The 20,685-nt window shown below is 33.0% G+C and overlaps 1 protein-coding gene across 3 annotated transcripts; it reads right to left on the bottom strand.

Annotated features, from left to right (window-relative positions):
* Positions 1-14,167: 14,167 nt before the first annotated feature.
* LOC120133848 (WPP domain-interacting tail-anchored protein 2-like) lies at positions 14,168-17,250 on the bottom strand. Of its 3 annotated transcripts, none has more exons than XM_039150351.1 (5): positions 17,110-17,250; positions 15,966-16,511; positions 14,741-15,876; positions 14,552-14,654; positions 14,168-14,434 (listed from the first exon to the last, which is right to left on the bottom strand). In XM_039150351.1, exons 2-5 carry the CDS (start codon positions 16,486-16,488, stop codon positions 14,427-14,429), a joined length of 1,770 nt encoding a protein of 589 aa, XP_039006282.1. In that variant the 5' UTR covers positions 16,489-16,511; positions 17,110-17,250; the 3' UTR covers positions 14,168-14,426. The 3 variants fall into 3 exon arrangements, with proteins under 3 accessions (XP_039006282.1, XP_039006284.1, XP_039006283.1); XM_039150353.1 differs by lacking the exon at positions 17,110-17,250 and having other exon boundaries at positions 15,966-16,384; positions 16,427-16,525; XM_039150352.1 differs by lacking the exon at positions 17,110-17,250 and having other exon boundaries at positions 15,966-16,519.
* Positions 17,251-20,685: the final 3,435 nt, after the last annotated feature.

Below are 20,685 nucleotides of genomic sequence, written 5' to 3'. Positions count from 1 at the left end.
ACCTTAAGAGCGGTTACCACCAAATCAGAATAAGGCCTGAAGATGAGTGGAAGACGGCGTTTAAAACGCCACAAGGGTTGTATGAGTGGATGGTCATGCCTTTTGGGTTATCCAATGCGCCCAGTACATTCATGAGATTTATGCATCAGGTCTTGCGGCCTTTTATGGGGAAATTTGTTGTAGTTTACTTCGATGATATCCTCGTTTATAGTCCGACATGGACTTCACACTTCGATCACCTCCGTGCTGTTTTTGAGATGCTGAAAACGGAGTGCTTGTTTGTCAATCAAAAGAAGTGTTCTTTCTTCACTACTTCTGTGACTTTTCTTGGTTTTGTTGTGTCTACTGATGGTGTTCATGCAGATCAGTCAAAGATAGATGCAGTCTTGGAGTGGCCCAGACCAAGAACCTTACATGACATCCGAAGTTTCCATGGCTTGGCGTCTTTTTACCGTCGATTCATTAGAAATTTCAGTACTCTGATCGCCCCTATCACAGAGTGCCTCAAGGGGCGTGATTTCCAGTGGTCTGAGGAGGCAGAGGCCAGTTTTCAACTGGTCAAGCAGAAGATGACCGAGGCTCCAGTTTTGGCACTTCCAGATTTTGACAAAGTGTTCGAGGTAAATTGTGATGCATCTGGCATTGGCATTGGTGGTGTTCTGAGTCAGGCAGGTCGTCCGGTTGCTTTTTTCAGTGAAAAGCTATTGGGATCAAAGAAAAATTATTCCACTTATGATCTGGAGTTCTATGCCATAGTTTAGTCCCTGAAGCATTGGCGTCACTACCTAGTACAGAAGGAGTTTATTCTGTTTACCGATCATGAGGCCTTGAAGTACATCAATGGCCAACACAAGCTGAGTAGACGTCATGCCAAGTGGGTAGCATACTTGCAAGAATTCACTTTTACGCTGAGGCACCAAGCAGGGAGTTTGAACCACGTCGCAGATGCCCTGAGCCGTCGTACCTTACTTCTCACCACCATGAGTACTAAAGTTGCAGGATTTGAGACGTTCACAGATATGTATGCAGCTGATCCTTCCTTTGGAAGGATATTTCAGGAGGTAACTGAGGGTCACCGTCATGATTTTGTTTTGCATAATGGGTATCTGTTTCGTGGATTACAATTGTGCATTCCAGATTGTTCATTGAGGCATCAAATTATAAGTGAACTCCATAATGAGGGACACTTTGGCCGAGATAAGACATTGACCCTTATCTCTTCTGAATTTTATTGGCCCAAGTTGACTAGTGATGTGGCCCATTATGTGGACCGTTGTTATGTGTGCCAGCGGTCTAAGGGAGTTCTCACCAATGCGGGATTGTACACTCCCTTACCTGTTCCTGAAGCTCCTTGGTTCGATGTCAGCATGGATTTTGTACTAGGCTTACCCCGTACCCAATGGGCCTCTGATTCTATCTTTGTTGTGGTTGACAGGTTTTCCAAGATGGCTCATTTTGTAGCTTGCAGAAAGACTATGGATGCTGACCGGATTGCCCATCTCTATTTCAAGGAGATTGTGTGTTTACATGGTGTTCCTCGATCCATCACTTCAGATCGTGATACTAAGTTCATCAGTCATTTCTGGAAGAGCCTGTGGGGGAAACTGGGAACGCAGTTGAATTTCAGTAGCGCCTACCACCCCCAGACGGATGGCCAGACTGAGGTGGTGAACCGAAGTTTGGGAAACCTTTTAAGGTGTTTGGCAGGAACGAAGCCGAAGCAGTGGGATTTGGCATTGCCTCAGGCAGAATTTGCCTACAACATATCAAAAAACAGAACCACAGGTTTAAGCCCATTTGAGATTGTCTATGGTCAGAACCCATCCGGGGTGTTGGACTTAGCCCCTATTCCACGTATAGGACATTTCAGTCCTAAAGCAGATGAGATGGCAAAGTATCTTCGGGGTATCCATGAGCAGGTGAAACATACCATTCATGAGAGCAATACCAAGTACAAGACTCGGGTCGACAATCATCGTCGTCAGGTACTTTTTGATGTTGGTGATTTTGTTTGGGCTGTATTAACTCGTGATCGTTTTCCTGTTGGTGAGTATAATAAGCTTAAGGATCGGAAGATTGGACCTTGTGAGGTCGTGCAGAAGATCAATGATAATGCTTACAGGTTGCGACTTCCCAGTCACTTGAAGACTTCTGATGTCTTTAATGTGAAGCACCTGAGTCATTGTTTTGTGGATCCTGATGACACTACTCTGAACTCGAGGACGAGTTCTTTCCAACCCGGGGTGACTGATGCAGGGGGATCCGAGACAGATGATGCTGAGCTGTCAGATTGCACGTTGATGGCGCTGAGATACCATGAGTTGGCAGATCAGCGCAAAGGCGGGAATTGATTGTGACATGTTCCTCATTGGGGTCGTTTTGAGTATGTTTCAGTCTTTTGGCCATAACTTTGGCTACAGGTGTCAGAATCGCGCATAAGACCCCAATCCGGAAAGCTCTTTTCGACGCGCACGCTCTCCACAGCTACGCTCCATGTGGCCTTTTTTTCAACCTCAAATTCTACCGTTTTCCCCTCCGAATCACTAGATTTAGTTATTTTTTACTATTTATGGTAATATTTCGATTGTTAATTAGGAAGTCAATTTAAATCCGATTTAGGCCGGATTTTTGGGAGATTGCTTATTTTATTTCGAATTTCAATTTAGAGTGATTTTCGGGATTTTGCTATTTTTGGCAAAATTCGAATAAAGACGATTTTTTTGCTATAACAGTCCGGCTTGTGGACTGTTTTTTGCATTGTTTGATTTTATAATATTTTATTAAACCCTAGAGACTTTTTTTCTCTAGTTTTTGGGCGAATTTTCTCTTGTGAATCGTCTGTCGGAACTAGCCTACAGGATAATCACTATTCTGTCTGGCGTTAAGTTTTCATACTTCAAAACACCACTTTGGGGAATAAAGCATTGTGCCTTGTGACGCAATCAACTCTAGTTTAAAAGGTAAACCATTAAACAAAACATAGTTCCTATGACTTATTTAATTATACATAAGATGACTCATATAAGCACTTCAATTGTAAGATATAGTTTATCATCAGGACCTAAAACCCCAGCGATCTCATCGTCTTTCATTGAACTGAGCTGCAAATAGTTTAATACTTAAGTTGAATTGCTTTCTATCTTATATGTTATGGATCGAAAAACTCGAAGACGTTGACTAAACAACAAGCAATCTACATGTGGGAATAGTTCATTGCCTCTTAACAGCTTATCTGGTTTGTTGTTCTTTCATGACATATCATCGATTGACACGATCACCTTGTAAGCACCTAAAGTAGCTTTTAAAGTATCTTTTTCAGTACACGAGCATCAGTTATTTGTTGAGTATTAATTAGTATATTGCATATGATGTATACCCCCTTGAGTCCCACTCTCAAACATGATAAGGGTGAGATTAGTTAAAAAATAAATATTAGTTTATAAAAAAAGTGTTGGCAAATCTCACAAACGTATGTTTTCTGATATCTGTTACTGGGAGTACAATATTCTAACCACATGTAATCCGTTGCCACGTTTCGTAACATTACACAGTTTAGGTGATTCTCCACTAATAGAACTACTCTTGGCTAGCTGCAGAAGAAGTGAACATGTTTCAAATGCGAGGCATCCAAAGTAGGTTAAGTAAGATAATATTTGGAAGTTATGTGGGAGTGCTCTGCATCAATGTTCATCCCGGCTAGGTTGTTCGTTGTCGAACACATCATTGTTTTATGCATACATATGTGTGTGTGTATTGTACAGCACATGTAAGAAAATGAAGAATCAGAGAAAAACTTTTTGAGCAACACCTGAAAAACCAAAGCTGACAAAAGGAGTTGAATCAGACATGATTGACTGATTGGTCATCATTCCTACAACATGATAGCCTGTGGGTACCATTGCATAAGCAATTTGTGGAATGTGAATGACAAATTGGGCACTTCATTCATTATTTCAGGTTCAGAAATTGAGCAGGTGACATATATGACATTGATAATCTTGCCATGTCCACCGGTGTTGTTGGTATCGTTGTCGTTCTTACTATCTCGGGAATATCAACTGAAACCAGCAATATGGAATGGAATTCTTGCTCTTCACGACACTTTCCGCCCTGATACAGCATTCTATATCATTTTGTACTAATGCCAGTGAGATTTGTTCACCTTTTGGATCATAACTTGCATCAAATGCATACACCATGTAAAAGACTAATCCTATGTATTATCTAAAATTGGGCTTTCTTTATTCAATAAGGGAACATGCCTTGGTTTGATTAATCATTGGAAAAATTAGAGGCTGACCTAAGGTTTTGGGGTCCTACCAATTCAAGAAAACAACTAAAAGAAGAATAAAAAGACAATGGCTTACAAACATGCCTTTTTCTTTATCCCCATACATGCCTACCCTAATATGTTTGCTATAGCTAGTGTGAAGAAAAGAGAAGGGGCACCACCAAACGCAAAAAAAGTGCTACGCACGGTGGGAGACTCGATTTAACACCTAATCCATTTCATGCCCAAATATCATCTGAGAAGGGGTAACCTTTGAATCGGAACACATAATTGCGCCCTGCTGGGTCTTTTTTACTAGTGACCATGCGTGCCTGGTGCACCACTCCTGCACCTCATTGCTCGGCCTGTCAACTCAAGTATACTCAACCATGCACACTTGTGCCTACATGTCCATAAAACTTACATGTATGTATCCAATTTCATAAAGAAACCAAGGTTTAGTGCATGTTAAGAATAGGAAATTTTGTGACCACACAATTTACCATATCTGCAAGCTTTTCAAATCCTTTTAGGCTTCTCCATGATGGAAATGCCAAATATTTTGATATCCTCACCCGTACCAAATCTGCACTGTCTCCACTTCCCCCCACCCCCCACTTAAACAACCCCTACTTTTTTATTTCATTTCTCTTTCTTTCATGGGGTCATATGATTATTGCTGTGATTGGTTCATATAGGATAAGCTCATCCCCATGTTTCCTCTTTTCCTAAATCCCCACAAGTTGCAGGTTTCATCAGTTTATTTTATTCATCTCACTGGTATTTCTAAAATCTATACAGCATGCTCACTCGCAGGCGCTGACAGCGACGTTTATCAAGGTCTTAATCCACTAACAATGTGGATACTAAAGTTGGTTCCTTTAAACAAATGCTTTTGCTCATATAAATTATTCTGTACGGCATCAGGTCATTATCCTTTTGGATTTTTGGTTTAATAATGCTTATTAATCTGCTTTGATAGCTCCATGGATTCCTTCAGGAGCCATTCATTTATCATTGGATATTCATTTCCTATGAAATGCCTAAAGTTCTTTCTGGTATGTGAAGCTTCCTAGTAGATTCGATATACTGTATTACCGAAAACGAATCGGATTTAAGAGCCTGATATGCTCAACTTTGTTAAAATATATTTCATTTAGGCATGATTCAGGGGATTCTTCAAGTACTCTGAGCCACAAACTTCTCATTACCCCCACGCATTAACCAGACCAATTCACTAATGACATAAACAAAGTCAATATGATATATGCTTTACTTATACCATCATTATCACCTTTGAACCTAACCAAAAAAAAAAGGTTGGCGTAAGCATGTCAACTTCATAACTATGGTGTTTCCATTAGCAAGTAAATTGCTTCATGGGAACTAAGCTCAGGTTTTCAAACAGTTTAATCACAGATTAACTTAAGCATAGGGTTAACTAAACTAAACCATGGTTAATATATTATATTCCTAGATTCTTTTAGATATTATGTCTGCCGGTTAATTTGTCCTGCAATGCTTTAGGTCCTGCATACTGTACAAAGATATGCTTGTTTCTTTTAGATATTGCTGTTTAAATGTATCAACTGAGTTGGCTGCCTTGTGTTAGAGCACCATGTACTTGTAGGAACTGGAATCTTTGATACATTTCTTCGAATTTGTTGCAGATATACTTCGTTTTGACTATAAGTTCGAGCGATCAGATTTTGGAAACATGGTTCTGTGTTCTATCTAATTCGGAGCAAGAAGTGCCGATTCACAGAGCACACCAAAGCCGTATATGCAGAAGGGTCTTGAGTTGCAATGAGTGCATGTTTGATTGCAGGAGGGGACAATTTAGCCGTATTGGCCTCTCCATTTCTTGAATAGGACAAGTGCACATAACTCGAGGGATTGAAGACATGTTGAAGCTGTTCATTTGTCCTAACGAGAAGCCATGTATATATGCCGACCATCAAATACAGGACAAAAGGCAGAACAACAACCAGAGATTATTAAAAATGGTGGAAATAGAATTCGTGTCTACTATGCCGAAAGCACATTGATGTCAATATCATATCGTTTACAGGAAAGGGTTTTATATATATCTCGTAGCATTAATCTATTCTTTTAGCTTGCCAGCCAGGTTGCCCATTCTTGCACCAAAGAGACATTTTGGCTATGATTTCAATAACTATAATGTAATGTTGACAGCAAATTTGTATGTTTGCGATGAGTGACAATTTGAGAAACATTTTTTTGGCTCCATGTTCAAGAACGTTGCCTAATCCCACTGGCTGTTAGTGTCAAGTTTAGAGAAGTGAAAATATTAATAATTTATTAAAAAAAAAAAAAGTTATAAATTTAACAGATATATCATTTGAAAATAAGATAATAATCCATGACGAGTAATTCATGATGGATAATTGTAACGACGACGCCATGAGATTAAGTGAGAGAGAAAGTAATGTCTTAAAAAAGTCAATGAGTTTAATGACCGTAACACTATAAATATATGATTTATAAATATTATTTTTATTTTTTAAAAACATTAATGCTATAATTTCATCTCAAATAATTTTATATGTTTGAATTTTTGGGTGAAAGAACAAATAAAAAGCCTAGACTCGAGAGCCTAAAACTTTTCATCATCCCACTTTGTTGATCAATTCACTGTGTAACTACAGTGGTTCAATTCAAATAGAACAACAAAATTGCTTTATTGGACCATAAGTCGGTGAACTTTGACAAATTGCACCCCCATCCAAAATTCTCTGAATGCAGGCAAATTTGTATCAAATATCAATGATCATAGTCAAAATCAGAGTGCTATTTCTTTCTTTATTCATGGACTTAATAATAAAGGTTGTTTTACTTTAGTAAGACTTGGATTACGTCATATTATTTGTAGATTTGTTGCACTTATATAATACATGAAATATTCTAACTCATTGAACTATTTCATTGCTAAAAGTAAATGTTGTTATTTCTATAGATTTCGAGTTCAAACAGTTATTTTTGCAATATATATATATATGTGTTCATTATCGATTAGTTAATTTTTTAAATAAATATTATAATATTATTCTTTTTTTATTATTGAGACTCTTATATAAATTCATATATTCTTAATTAATAAAATTGAGGGTGTTTACGATGAATATTAGGTAGGTAAGCAGGCGTAGATTTTAGAGGGTTGACTTGTTTGGATTTTTATCGAATAAGCAAATTGAACAAAAGACTTAGGATTTGTGGGTAGGTATATATCTATTAATTTTGTATTAATGAAATTAATTTATTATTGATTTAACAATGTTAATTGTACTTTAATAGTATTCAAATTATATAATTGAATATCAGTTTTAAAAAGTATAATTATATTTATAAATAAGTAATTTTATAAAAAATTAAAACATCGATGATGAAATTAAAATCTATAAAATCCTATCAAGTAACTTGTGTTTGAATATGTTATGTATTGGAATAAATGTTAATATAGATTTTTTAAGTTTGCAAAAGCTTTAGCGCGCGCCTCCTGGAGAAAGTCACCTGTTCGTTTACTTTTAAATTTTGGTTAGTAGGCGACAATACCGGCATTGGCTGTACTTATTTTTTTTTTACTTTAATCTTTTCTTTTATATTTTTAATCATTATGTTTTTTATGACATAATTTTTTATGACACTTTTTTCTACCTTTTAACATATTTTTCAGTTTTATATTTTTTGTAGTTTGATTTTTTTGTCGTTTATTTTTTTTATGATTAGATTTAACGTTACTGTAACTGATTAAGATAGTACACATTTGTTATCTTACTGATTTTTTATTATATGAACCCTAAAATTATATTTAAATACGTAGCTTGCGTTCATATATGATTTTCTCACGATGTTTGACTATGATTTACATTTTTCGGTAGTATTTTAATAGTTTAATCTTCTTTTATTGATCGTTTGCTGTAGCAGTTAAGTCTATTAGTATCTACCTATTATTCGAGGTTTTTGAATGAGTTTTTCACTTTTTATTGCATAGTTCATATATGATCTTAAGTGGCTAATTTTCTTAAGTGGCTAATTTTTTTATCTTGATAGCTATAGAAAAATATTCTAATTATGTGTTTAGTTTATGATTTTAATTATAAACCCTCATTATAATTTTAAATATTTTTAAATAAAATTAACTTTTTTATGTTAAAAGAAATAAATGTTAATATATTTTTTCTCTCTCTCAAATTATATCTTTTCTTAAATATTTAGACATATATTTTACATTATCACATATATCAGAAAATATACATTTCAAGAAGTAGAGAACTAAACATGACCGTATCTGGGATTGATTACTTTTGGTGTGGCTAACGAATAAGGGAGGAGGGGAGGTTGATTGGTGCAGGGATATATTGAGGGAGTGTTAGAGTATGATTGTATTTTTTAAAAAAGTTTAATATAATTTTTTAAATTTATATATTTTAAAATAAAATCTTATGTTTATTCTTAAATCGGTACAGATTGGGACATGGAGTAGAAGTATAGGATTACGATGATCTACCACCGGGATGCAAAACCTTCATATGGGAGGGCATCAATCGGGATTTCCAAACAATGGTCGAAATATTAAAGGGCACCTATGTAGGGAAGAAGGACAATCCCTACACGCGCGGCATCTAAAAATCAGATAATGATTACAGTTAGGAGCGAGGTTAGAAAATTTGTTTCGGGAGTCGAATCTAAAAATTTTATGGAAAAAAAATTGAGAAAATTAATTTTTATAATTTTTATTATTAAATATTTTTAAAATATGGGTCAATTCCTGTTTTTATAGGATAATTATATAATTTATATGAATAAGAAAATTACATAACTTTTGAGGTGTCAGACACTCTTAAACATATTGGCTCCGTGAGTGACAGCAACCTGATGCCTAATACTAGAAGAAATGGAGTCCATGGACTGGCAATAAATAAAAACAACTTTAATTTATATAATAATTGACGAATTCTTATATCTCCATGTATAAGGATTTCCCATCCTCTACTTTATTTCATGCTATAAGTTATTGAAATATTTACATCATTTTCTGCGTAATTTAATCACATAATCACTGTCCATTAACACATTTTTTGAGTAGGGACGGGCACATGACTTGAATTTAACGGGTTTTTAATTTGATTTGATTTTATCAAGTCGATTTTTTTTTTAAAAAAAGATTGGGTTTGGATAAGGTCTTTTTAGAGGTTATGTTCAAGTCGGGTCGAGTTCAAGGTTAGGGTGAAAAGCATCCTATCGGACCCGACTTGAAAAAATATAATTTTACCTTATATATTTAGGGATAATTGTAATAATATCCCTCTATAGATTATTTTTTTAATTAAATCCTTATTTTTTATTAAATAAAAATAATATTTTTGTAAATATATTATTTTAGTTCGGATCGGATTTAGACTTTATCTCAAAAAGACGAGTAGAATTTGGGTGAAGGATGTATATCAGATTGTGATCAAATCAGATAGAAGATGTATAATTTTTTGTTAGATCAAATTGACCTAGACCCGACCTAACTCAACCCATACTTATCCCTATATATATGTTGAGGCATTCAAAGTTATTGAAATAAGCAATCGTTTTGGTTTGAGAATAAATTTAAGTACACAAAATTTTGATTATGTAAGTGTATCTATTTGAATGTCGTATCACACATTTAAATGACCAAATGAAATTAGAAAATGAGAAACAACAAGATCATGGTTTTTCTTTAATGTACCGGATTTAAATTTTGATGGGTTGGTGGGATGTTCAACTTAGATATGTCTCTCGTGAAGTTATCATTTTTTTTAATATTTTTCTCGTGAAGTTACCATTTTTTTAATCTGTTGATAACACGTACACAATCTATAGATGTAGTTGTTTAAATACGAGTCTTTTGAATAAAACAATATTCTCTTTTATCATTGAGGTTACTCAATAAATATATTTATATATACTAATCAGATTGAGTGCGTTTATGATGATGATTAGTAGGCATGTGTAAACTTGAGAGGGTTGCCTTGTGTATATTTTTGTCTTACAAGCAAATTGAACAAAAGACGTAGGATTTGTGGGTAGGTAAATATCCTCGTTCTTCCAAGAGTCAGCGATGGATATGACTGTATTGTCACTTGCTAAAAGTTCAAGACTGTATATATACTATATCCTCGTTGGTAGATGACTGTATGACTATACCCTCATTCAATATAATTTGTTTTATAATCTTGTCGATGGTTAAAATGACCCCTAATATATTCGTTTCGATGCCTACGGTTACTATCAAATTTTAAAATAATTATATTATTTCGTACAAGAAAACATAGTGTACGAAACAAGGAGTGGATAAATATTATAACGAGTTTTCAAGTTGTCTTAACTCTTAACCTGACCGTAGTACAATTGTCGAGAGGGAAATTTGTCTCAGCCTATGACAATGATCACGTGGTACTTCATTCGTATCAATCAAGATATTCAAATTATAAGATTCTAATATGATTATCCATCATTTAATGTGTCAATCAAGTCATAATTTATTAGTATTTAATGTAGTAATTAATAAAATTATATATTTGGTCATTATTTACTTGTGTTATCAATTTGATCTTAATTTTAATTTAATTCGATAAATTTGATTATCTAATAATACGATAAAATGATTTAATAAATTGAATAGGAGTAACAGAATTCTACAATTTAAGTGGACTCTTTAATTTAATACTCCATTTATATAAAATAGTTTAAATGTCCACAAAGAAAAGCAAGCAAAGCACCCAATTTTGAAGCTACTTAAATATGGCTAAATCTTCCCAAAATTTGGCCATCTTTTGCATCATCTTGGCTCTTGCTTCATGTTAGTAATTTCTGCATTCTCTTTTACTTGTTTTAAATTGAAATTTAATTAGACAATAAACACCATTTTATTAATTTTTTTATATTTCTTCTTAATTACGTTTCTAATAACAAAATTAATTTCTCTCAACTAATCAAATAATTTGAGTTGAACATTTGGTTATGTGACATATATACTCTATTATTTCTCTCTCTCTTAATTTATATATTTTCTTTAACATGTGGACATATATTTCACATCATTATATATATCAAAAAATAAATCTTGTCAAGATTATTTAACGGTAAAAATACACATTTTAAGAAGTATAGAATTAAGCATGACACTTGGGATTGGTTACTTTTGGTGTGACTAATAGGAGGGGAATTGATTGGTGCAGGGATGTATTGAGAGTGGTGTTGGGAAGCAGTTATATATTTTTTAAAAGTTTAAAATTTTATATAATTTAAATATTTTTTTATACTTTTTATCGATAATTTATTTTTGCATTCTTAAATTTAGAGATGATAATGAGGTTAGGTTTTTGGCCAACTTGACCTGACATAAAAGTTATATACTCTCCATTTGGTCCCGATCCGACCCAAAAATATATATACTCTTCATCCGAACTCTACTCGAAAAATATATATCTTGCACCCAACTAGACTTAATTATATACCCTCCATCTGAACTCGACCTAATCCAATTTTTTGGAGTATAAACCCGACTAAACATGAATTAAGGACATAATTAAAAAATAGAGAGTGAGAAGGATATCATAGTAATTATCAATAAATTTATATGAAAAATTACTCTATTACTCAGGTCGAGTTCGGGTGAAGGATAAAATCCGACCTAATCCTATATAAAACCCAACCCAAACTAGATTTTTTAAAGGAATCCGACTCTATCAAATTGGATCAAGTCATAACTCATCAATTTCGGATTAAATTGTCATCTCTATATAAATTTTAAATATAACCTTTTACATTCTACCATAAGATAATGAGTTGGGTTTTAATCGGTACAGATTGGGAAAATGAGGTTGAAGCAAAGGACCAAGACGATCCATCAGGATGCGAAACCACCTTACGGAAGGACATCAAACGGGGTTTCGAAAGAATGGTCCAAGTAGCAGACGGAACCTACGTGAAGAAGAACGACGCCTGCGCTCGCGCCTGGAAAAATGAGTACGACTTCACCGGGACATCTAATAGATATCTAGACAATGGGATTGGCAACAAATAAGTTTAATTTATAGGATTTCTCATCCTACTTAATATTATTTTAATATAATATCAAGATTTATCTTCAATATTTCATAAAATAGTTATTTTTATTTTTTATACACTTTGACTCTAATATCTTATTTTAAAATAAAATATCTCTTAGATAGATAAAAATCATTAATTGATTAACAATTAATGTTTATCATTGACATGATATATATTATATCATCATTTTAAACACCTAATATATATCGCATTATTACTTTGAAAGTAAATCTAATGATGAAAATATGCATTTCAAGCAGTAGAGAACTAAACACGATCGCATCTGGGATTGATTGCTTTTGGCGTGGCTAACAAATGGATGGTTGGGGGGACAAATAAAATTAAGTTTAATTTATATAATAAATGATGAATTCTTATATCTCCATGTATAAGGATTTCCCGTCCCCTACTTTATTCCATGTTATAAATTATTGAAATATTTACATCATTTTCTGCATAATTTAATCACAGTCCATTAACACATTTGTTGAGGCATTTAGTTATTGGGGCAAGCAATTGTTTTGGTTTGAGAATAATCACATTGGCATAGGCCTTTGATACACTATGCCTTGTCCCCTTCGGCATCACATTCAATTGCTTGGCAGTCATTATCACTGCTGCATGCCACTTGGGGTTGCCCTCGAGCCCTTGGTATCACTGAAGATATCATTGCTTTGCTGCCCAAAAAATAAATCCTAATGAGAAATTATTCCACACACAAGATTATATAAAACTTTAACTTTATGAGTATGTTCATTTGAACGTCGATTCTAAATTATATTTTAAATCTAAACCCTAAAACTCTACAAGACATTTATGAAATATGAATTATTTAATAATTAGTATGAAAAGAGAGATGGTTGTTTAATTTAATAGTAGGGATGAACAACAAAAATTAAAAATCAATCCAAATCATGGTGTTTGAACGAGTTATGGTTCACAAGTTTAAAAACGATGGTTACTCGAACCGAATTTGATTTTTTATTTAATTTATAATTATTTTTTTACTGATTTATAATGTGAAAATAATAATTTTATTTAAAACTATTGAAATAATTTAGAAATATTGTATACGAATTAGTATTTTTTTTTCATTTACTGAAAATTTTTAAATCTTAAAAAATATGGGAAAATATTTTAAAATTTTACCAAATATTGTTAACAAAATCATAAAATAAAATTATTTTGTCAATAAAATATAAAATCTCGAAAACAAAAGTTAATATGGAAAAAGTGAAAATTAAGATTAACTCAATCGAAAATTGATAGATAGTTTAAAAACATCATCGACTCGAATCGCATACACCTCTATTTAATGGTGACAAAGAGTAAGATAAAGAACTTACATGATGCAATTAGCACAAGGATGAACATTTTCATATTCAAAGGAGTTGATTTTTCCTTCTTGTTCTTTTTTTTGGCCTTTTAATTATGAGTTAATGGAAATTATGATCTAATATTGAATTTGAGTGGATATGAATATTAACTTGTACATATTTTTTACTTTTATTGTCATCCTTGATCATATCTTATTTGAGTTAAATTTTAGATTCAAAAAATCAATTTTGACATGACTTGAGTTATTATTTTATTAGGCCTCTAATTTTATTGGTTTAGTCATTTTAACCTTCAAAGTTTTATTCTGTCCCTTTTAACCCGCAATCTTTTTATAATTTATTAAATTGATTCAAACGTGATGAAATAGTTAGGTGACTAAATCAATAATTTACTCTAAAAATATTAAATTTATTTAATTGATACACATACACAGTTTTGATGGATAAACAAATATAAAATAAAAGAATAATTCACATTGATATCAACCAGTACCGAAAATAACCGACGATGGCCTGTTTCTCACTCATAAAAATACACAGCCAATGCAGAAATTAGTGCAATGAGAACTGCTACCAACATGTATGACAGTTTAAGGTGGCATGTCTTCTATTTTTCCAAAATCAGCATGCTCGGAATGACGCTAGTACCACCGCCGGTTACTGTGTCGGAAGGCTTAGCTGCAGTCCTATGATGAGATTCATCTTTTGATGGCTCATCCACCTGTTTTATAAGAAAAAAAATTGGAGATGAATCAAATTTTCAAATGAATTCTGGGTTTTATTTATAGATTTCAAAGGTTCATGGAGCATTTAAACAGGTGAAGAACCTGAAAAGTACCTGCCTGTACACCTTTGGCTGAGGGAGCTGCTGTAGATTCAGCTTTTTCCTTATTTTGTAACTTTTTCATCAATGTTTCCTTCTCTTTTACTAATGAAGATAGCTGCGCAGAACATGTTGCGCAATTAATAAGCCGAACCTTCGATCAAATCTCTTCGTTTCACAAGAAAAAGGGTATAAAGTTAATACCTGGTTTTCAATGCGTTCCCTTTCTGATGCTAGTTGGGCAACCATATCTGTGATTAGCTTGGTCCTATGACTGATTTCTTTTGCACTTGCATCTTTTTCGATGTTAGCTTGGTTCAAAGATGTCTCCAAGCATTCAATTTTATGTCTCAGGATGCCTAGCTCGTTATTGAGTTCGAAGTTTGATTCGGATAATATAATGCATTGCTCATCCACGCTCTCGGTTCTACTTTCAGCTTTCGAAACCTTCGATTTTAGATCTTCGATTAAAGTTTCCATATCCCAAATTGCAGAGTAAAGCATGTTTTGCTGTTCTTGACTTGCTTCGGATGATGCTTTTGCATGCTGTAGTTGAATCTCCGATTCCCTCAACTGCGTTTCTAGTGAGGTCACCTTCTTCGTGCTTTTCTCATTATTATCTTTGAGAAAATTCAACTCTTCGGTAAGTTCCAGGTTCGTATCTGTCAACTCCGATGCCTTGGCTTCAGCACTTTCGGCTCGATTTTCAGCTTCATAGAGGCTTTCTTTTAGTGAATCGATAACGATTTCCATTTCGTGAAGATGCTCTTGACTTGTTTCATTGGAAGCATTTGCTTTCTTTAGTTGGAGCTCGGATTCTTTTAGCTGTTCCTCGATTAATTTCATGTTCTTCCTCAATGTGAATACTTCTGAAGCTTTTGCAGCTTGTTCTGCGTTGCTGATCTCCAGCTTTTTTAAAGCAATATCTTTGGCATCCAACTCGTCGATGCAACCTTCAAGTTTAGATTTGAGCTCACCTTCTCTTTGAATCGAACCATTCAGGTTAAACTGAACGATCTGAAGTCGACCTAACAGTTCCTTTGAAATTCCCATGAGCACCTCAGCAGTGTTTTCTGCCTCTAGAAACCGTCCCCAGACAACTTCTGCAGCCTCTTCCATACGAAGAGCGACTTGTTCGGTATAATGTAGCTTTAATTTTAATTGTTCTTCGTTTTGCCCGGACTCCGATAGTTTCTTTTCAAGATCTAGCTCCCTTGCAAGTGATTTGTCAAGCATCCTTAGAATGTGTCGTTGTTGTTCAACAGTCTGCACTTTGGATTTCCTGATGAGGTTTGATAGCTGATATTGTTCGGATATATCCACTGCCTCATCATTACTCCCTATTAACACATGCATATGTTAGAGTGATCAGAAAGCTGTTAGGTTCTAAACTTTTTTTGTTATGTGATAAAATCGAACTCGGACTTACAGTTCTCGTTTCTGAAATACGGAAATGAAGCTTGCAGCTTCGTCGACAGCAACTTCACCTCCAAGACGATCCCTTGGCACTTTTTCATGGTTTCTTCAGAATCATGCAGCTTCTTATCCATTTCATCAAATTTTTCTCCCAAAGGTAGGCATGAGGATGTTTTACGACGAGCATCAACAATCTCCGACTGAATGGTACTCAAGAAAGTTTCGACTTCCCTTAACTCCAAATCTAAAATCCCACATAAAAGGTCAAATGCCAATGCCTTCTCGATGAACTGAGCTGAAATATCACCATTCTCTAACACCTTCGCTTCCGAACCGTTGTCCCAACCCAAAAGAAGCATCAAAAGTACATGAAGATTTACCAATTTCTCATCCGAATATGCCAGTTCAAAGTCGATTCTGTCTAAATCGGCACTCAACGGTTCTTGGATGCCCTCTCCGTGAAAATGAACTGAATTCAACTCCGAGTTTTCCATATGCATATGCTTTCCATCGACATCGAAGTCGTTCGTTTCCATGCCTCAATTCGTAGTTTAGCTACCTGTGAGGCAAAATATGATAAGAAAAAACCAGTTCAGATCTCTCCCGGTCACAAATGCAGTTAAATTCAGCTACAGAGAACTCTATGATGGAAATCATTCATATCAAATCGGCACCGGTGCCTACCGATACAAGTCCTTTACTACCCTACGGTGGTTCAATCTACCTCATCAATGCAAATTAAACCATAACAAAGCAACAAAAACAGGCAGATTCATTAGCTAACCCATCTTGAAACATAAAAAATTCACCAAACCAATTCATTCCAACATCTTAAAGATTGCCAGAAGTTGTAATAATGCAACATTCATCAAACTCTACAGCAAGATTCAGATGAAAAAACCAATAAAAACATTAACAAATCTCAAAACCCAACCCTTCAGTTCTTCACTGACACTTTCCATCAAACAGGTGATTGAAAAGTTAACATCTTTAAAGTCAAAGGACAAGTAGACATTAAAAGAGACCAAACTGTCATAAAAATTTCCCGCAATAAATGAAGCATACACAAGTAACACGAACAATCAAAGAGGCAAAATTCAGAAACAAAATTTTTTTTTTTGCAAGGAGGACAAGAACTGAGATGAAAAAGAGGGTACCTGAAAGCAAAATGAAGATGGGGATTTTGGGAAAATGGATCAACCAAAGAAGAAAACTTGAAATTTACCCTTTGAACAGCGACCTGTTGTGCTCATAATACCGTTGATAATTCATTCATTTTGTCAGTTACAATTGGGTGTATTAGCAAATAACAAGTCAATTGTTCAATGGGAGTTGGAAGCAAAAGATGAGGTGGTCGGCGCACTTTAGCAACCACCGTGGTCCATGCTGTGCTACGTTGAATTATTGAGATGCCATTCAAATAATGTTATGGCCTACTACCATTACACAAGTTATGATAACAATCGAGCTAATAACTTTGTTTAGAAGAATGTTATTAAAGACGTATAATGGTATAATAATATCTTCGAAATTTTATTTTTTTAATATTTTTTTCTTTTTGTCCTCGTCATCTTGTTTTCTCTTTTCTTTTCGACCTTACATTTTGATTGTTAGAGCGTATTCTTTCATTGTGTTTTTTGTTGTTCAGATCATGTTATAGGTTTATTCGATTAATTTTTTTTTCTATCGACACATTTAAATCATATTTGATGATGATGACGACATAAGATAAGTTAATTTTTTTTCTATTTTAACTTAATTTTATAAAAACTAAAAAAAAAACGATGGTCATTACTCATTATAGTCATTGATATCATAAATTATTCAAACACCAACTCAATTAACCATATTACTAAAATTTCATTATTTATATAACTCTGTACTGATAAATAATATGGTAAGTATATGTCACCTTTTACTCTTTGTACTGCAAGGTTATCTCTTGATTATAATGTCTCAACTATTGGAAGATAATCTATCATTTCTTTTAGGCCCAACATAAATTCAATTTTGGACCACCAAATCAAATCATATTGACTATTTGAGTCCATAGAAGCAAAATATTTACCTTGGGCCTATTGTAACATGTGATTCTGATAAGCTTGGAGCCCTGTCCTCAAAGATATGTATGCAGAATCTTAATCGAGTAAAAAAAAACCCCTAATATTTTAACCACATTATTAATTGTCATCAAAATGTACAAGTAAACTCCCTTTTATATCTTTTGTAATTTATATGATTTTTTAGTTTATTAATTCAGATCGAGTCTTATAAAGTCTCATTATGAGTTAAGATCATTTCTAACTGATTGTTTCTATTCACGGTGCTAGAATTCAAACTCTTGACTTTTGTTTAAGTGAACTAACATTTCATCTTATAGTTGTTCAACCCCACAGCTTTAATTAATATTACATTATTATTTGAATAATCTAGAGTGATTATAAAGTAGTATTTATTTATAATTATATTAATCTATTGACAATACATACACATCTTACACACAACTGTTCGAAATTAAGATCTCTAGAAAGAATAATTTTATATTTTATTAATGAGACCAATATTATTATTATATTTGTGATATGGAAAGCCTGACCATTTTTATAACCCAAGTCAAACCAATGAGGTGTACCATCTAAGCTTCATTAAATTTACAATATCATAAACCTAGTTAGTGCTTGAAACTACATCCATGCATCCTACACCTTCTTCATGTTGGATTGTTTTATGAATTGGTATTAAGAATGGTAAATCGATATAAATTTGATTTATACTCGAATTTTATAAAAGAAAAAATAATCATATAAGATCGAGTTAGGTTAGAACTCATTAAATATGAGTTGAGTTATTATCCTTAATAAAAAAAACAATCTAAAGCCTAACCAAGCTTAGTTGATACAATCCATTTCAACGCTGGAGTCGTGTTCTATATAAAATCATATATATCATTATTTAAATATATTTAGGTTATCAATGTGATCATATATATTCTATTAAGAAGTAATGATATAAATAATATAAAAATGGATGTTGGGATAACGTAAAGATTGAAACGTGCTTTGCTTTAATCGATTCATGTCGATAAAAAGAAGAAAAAAAAGGAGAATTAAGGGAGTGGAAGAGTAATGATGGGAGATGCACAGTCCTTTGATTCGGTTTAAAGATTTGTTAAAGCTCAGTTTAAGAGATCTCGAATCCTCAGCTCCTATCCCATGTTGCTTTGTATGAGTTTTTTTTTTATTTTATCATCATCAAAGGATAATCATTGCCAGCAAGCAATTTTTTTTATTAGAATGTGATACAAGACAATCAACGTTCATACATCCTCGAAATAATCATATTCGAATTCAAAACTTTAAATGATAATAATAATTTTTAAATCACTAAAATCATATGCACGATCACCCAACTCTTACTTTCTTATAATAACACTTTTATGATTCTATGTGTCTAATTTGGTTTTAACCCCTTCATTATGCTGAAATCTAAAATTTAATCCCTCTATTGTAATTTGAGATAACTTAGCCCTTTTATAATGTTAGTTGATTGGTTTCCTTCATTATCTAATCAGAGAAAATTGATCCTAAGGAATCTGAAGCCCCTTCTGTTTAATTACATAGGTAGGGTCCCCCACCCTAAATTTCCATTTCCATTGTCTTCCCCTTTGGACGCTGCCCTTCTAGATACCCTTTTGTTTAGTGTTTCTAGTTCAATGTATTTTGAAAAACAATTATATATAAAATATATATGTTAGATAATTCATTTTAGGGTAAAGTACAGAAAAGATCTCCCGACTATAAGATTATGTTTTGTTGAGTTTATCGTCTATTAAAAGTTATGAAATAGTCTTTTAATTATAGGGAATTACTTTGTTGAGTCCCTCGACTATTAAAATTACAAAATGATCACTCAACTATTCATATGTTCCAAACTCGTCATTTTTCATTAAAATTTTGATGACAATTTGATTTTAATATTAATATATTGATTGAGATATGACAGTCATTTGAGATTTTGGGATTAGATTTTATCATATCGCAATCAACAAATTAACGTCCAACTTAGATTGTCGTCAAATTTTTAACATAAAAGGACGAGTTTTAAACATATGAATCGTCAAATGATAATTTTGTAACTTTTAATAGTTGCTAACTCAAAAATATAATGTCTTATAGTCAATTGATCATTTCATAACTTTTAATATTATGAGACTCAATATAATCAGAGGATCATTGGTGTTCTTTTATCATTCATTTTAGTACAAGAAGAAAAAGGACAATTTAGAATATGTATAGAACAAATAATTGTCTGAAAATTAAATTTAAATTTGATGAAATTTATGATATATTATTTTTTGTACAATAATGGAATTTATAATATTAAAGAATGTCATCTTTATACTGAATGTATGTAATATTTTTATGTAATAATGAATTTACAATATTTTATCTGAATTAATTATTAAATTAAATATAATAGTTAATAAAAAAATCTTACATAATTTATATGGTGTGAAATTAACGGAATCAATACAAATCATTTTAACCTCTTACATGGGCATTTCAATAGTGCTTAGGGTTAAGTAAAGAATAGTGTTTTATTTTTTTAGTGTAAAAATAAGTGTTTAGAGTATGCTTAACGATCATTAAATAATACGTGTCACATTTATAAAATTTTATTTTTTATTTAAATTAAACAATTTAATATTACAATTTATTTTAAAAATTCAGAAT

The sequence above is a fragment of the Hibiscus syriacus genome, unplaced genomic scaffold (genome assembly GCF_006381635.1).
Source record: "Hibiscus syriacus cultivar Baekdansim isolate YM2019G1 unplaced genomic scaffold, ASM638163v2 tig00110597_pilon, whole genome shotgun sequence".
In the NCBI taxonomy this organism is placed as follows: Eukaryota; Viridiplantae; Streptophyta; class Magnoliopsida; order Malvales; family Malvaceae; genus Hibiscus; species Hibiscus syriacus.
Note: the sequence above shows the minus strand (reverse complement) of the source record. Positions and strands in the feature narration are given on the sequence as shown.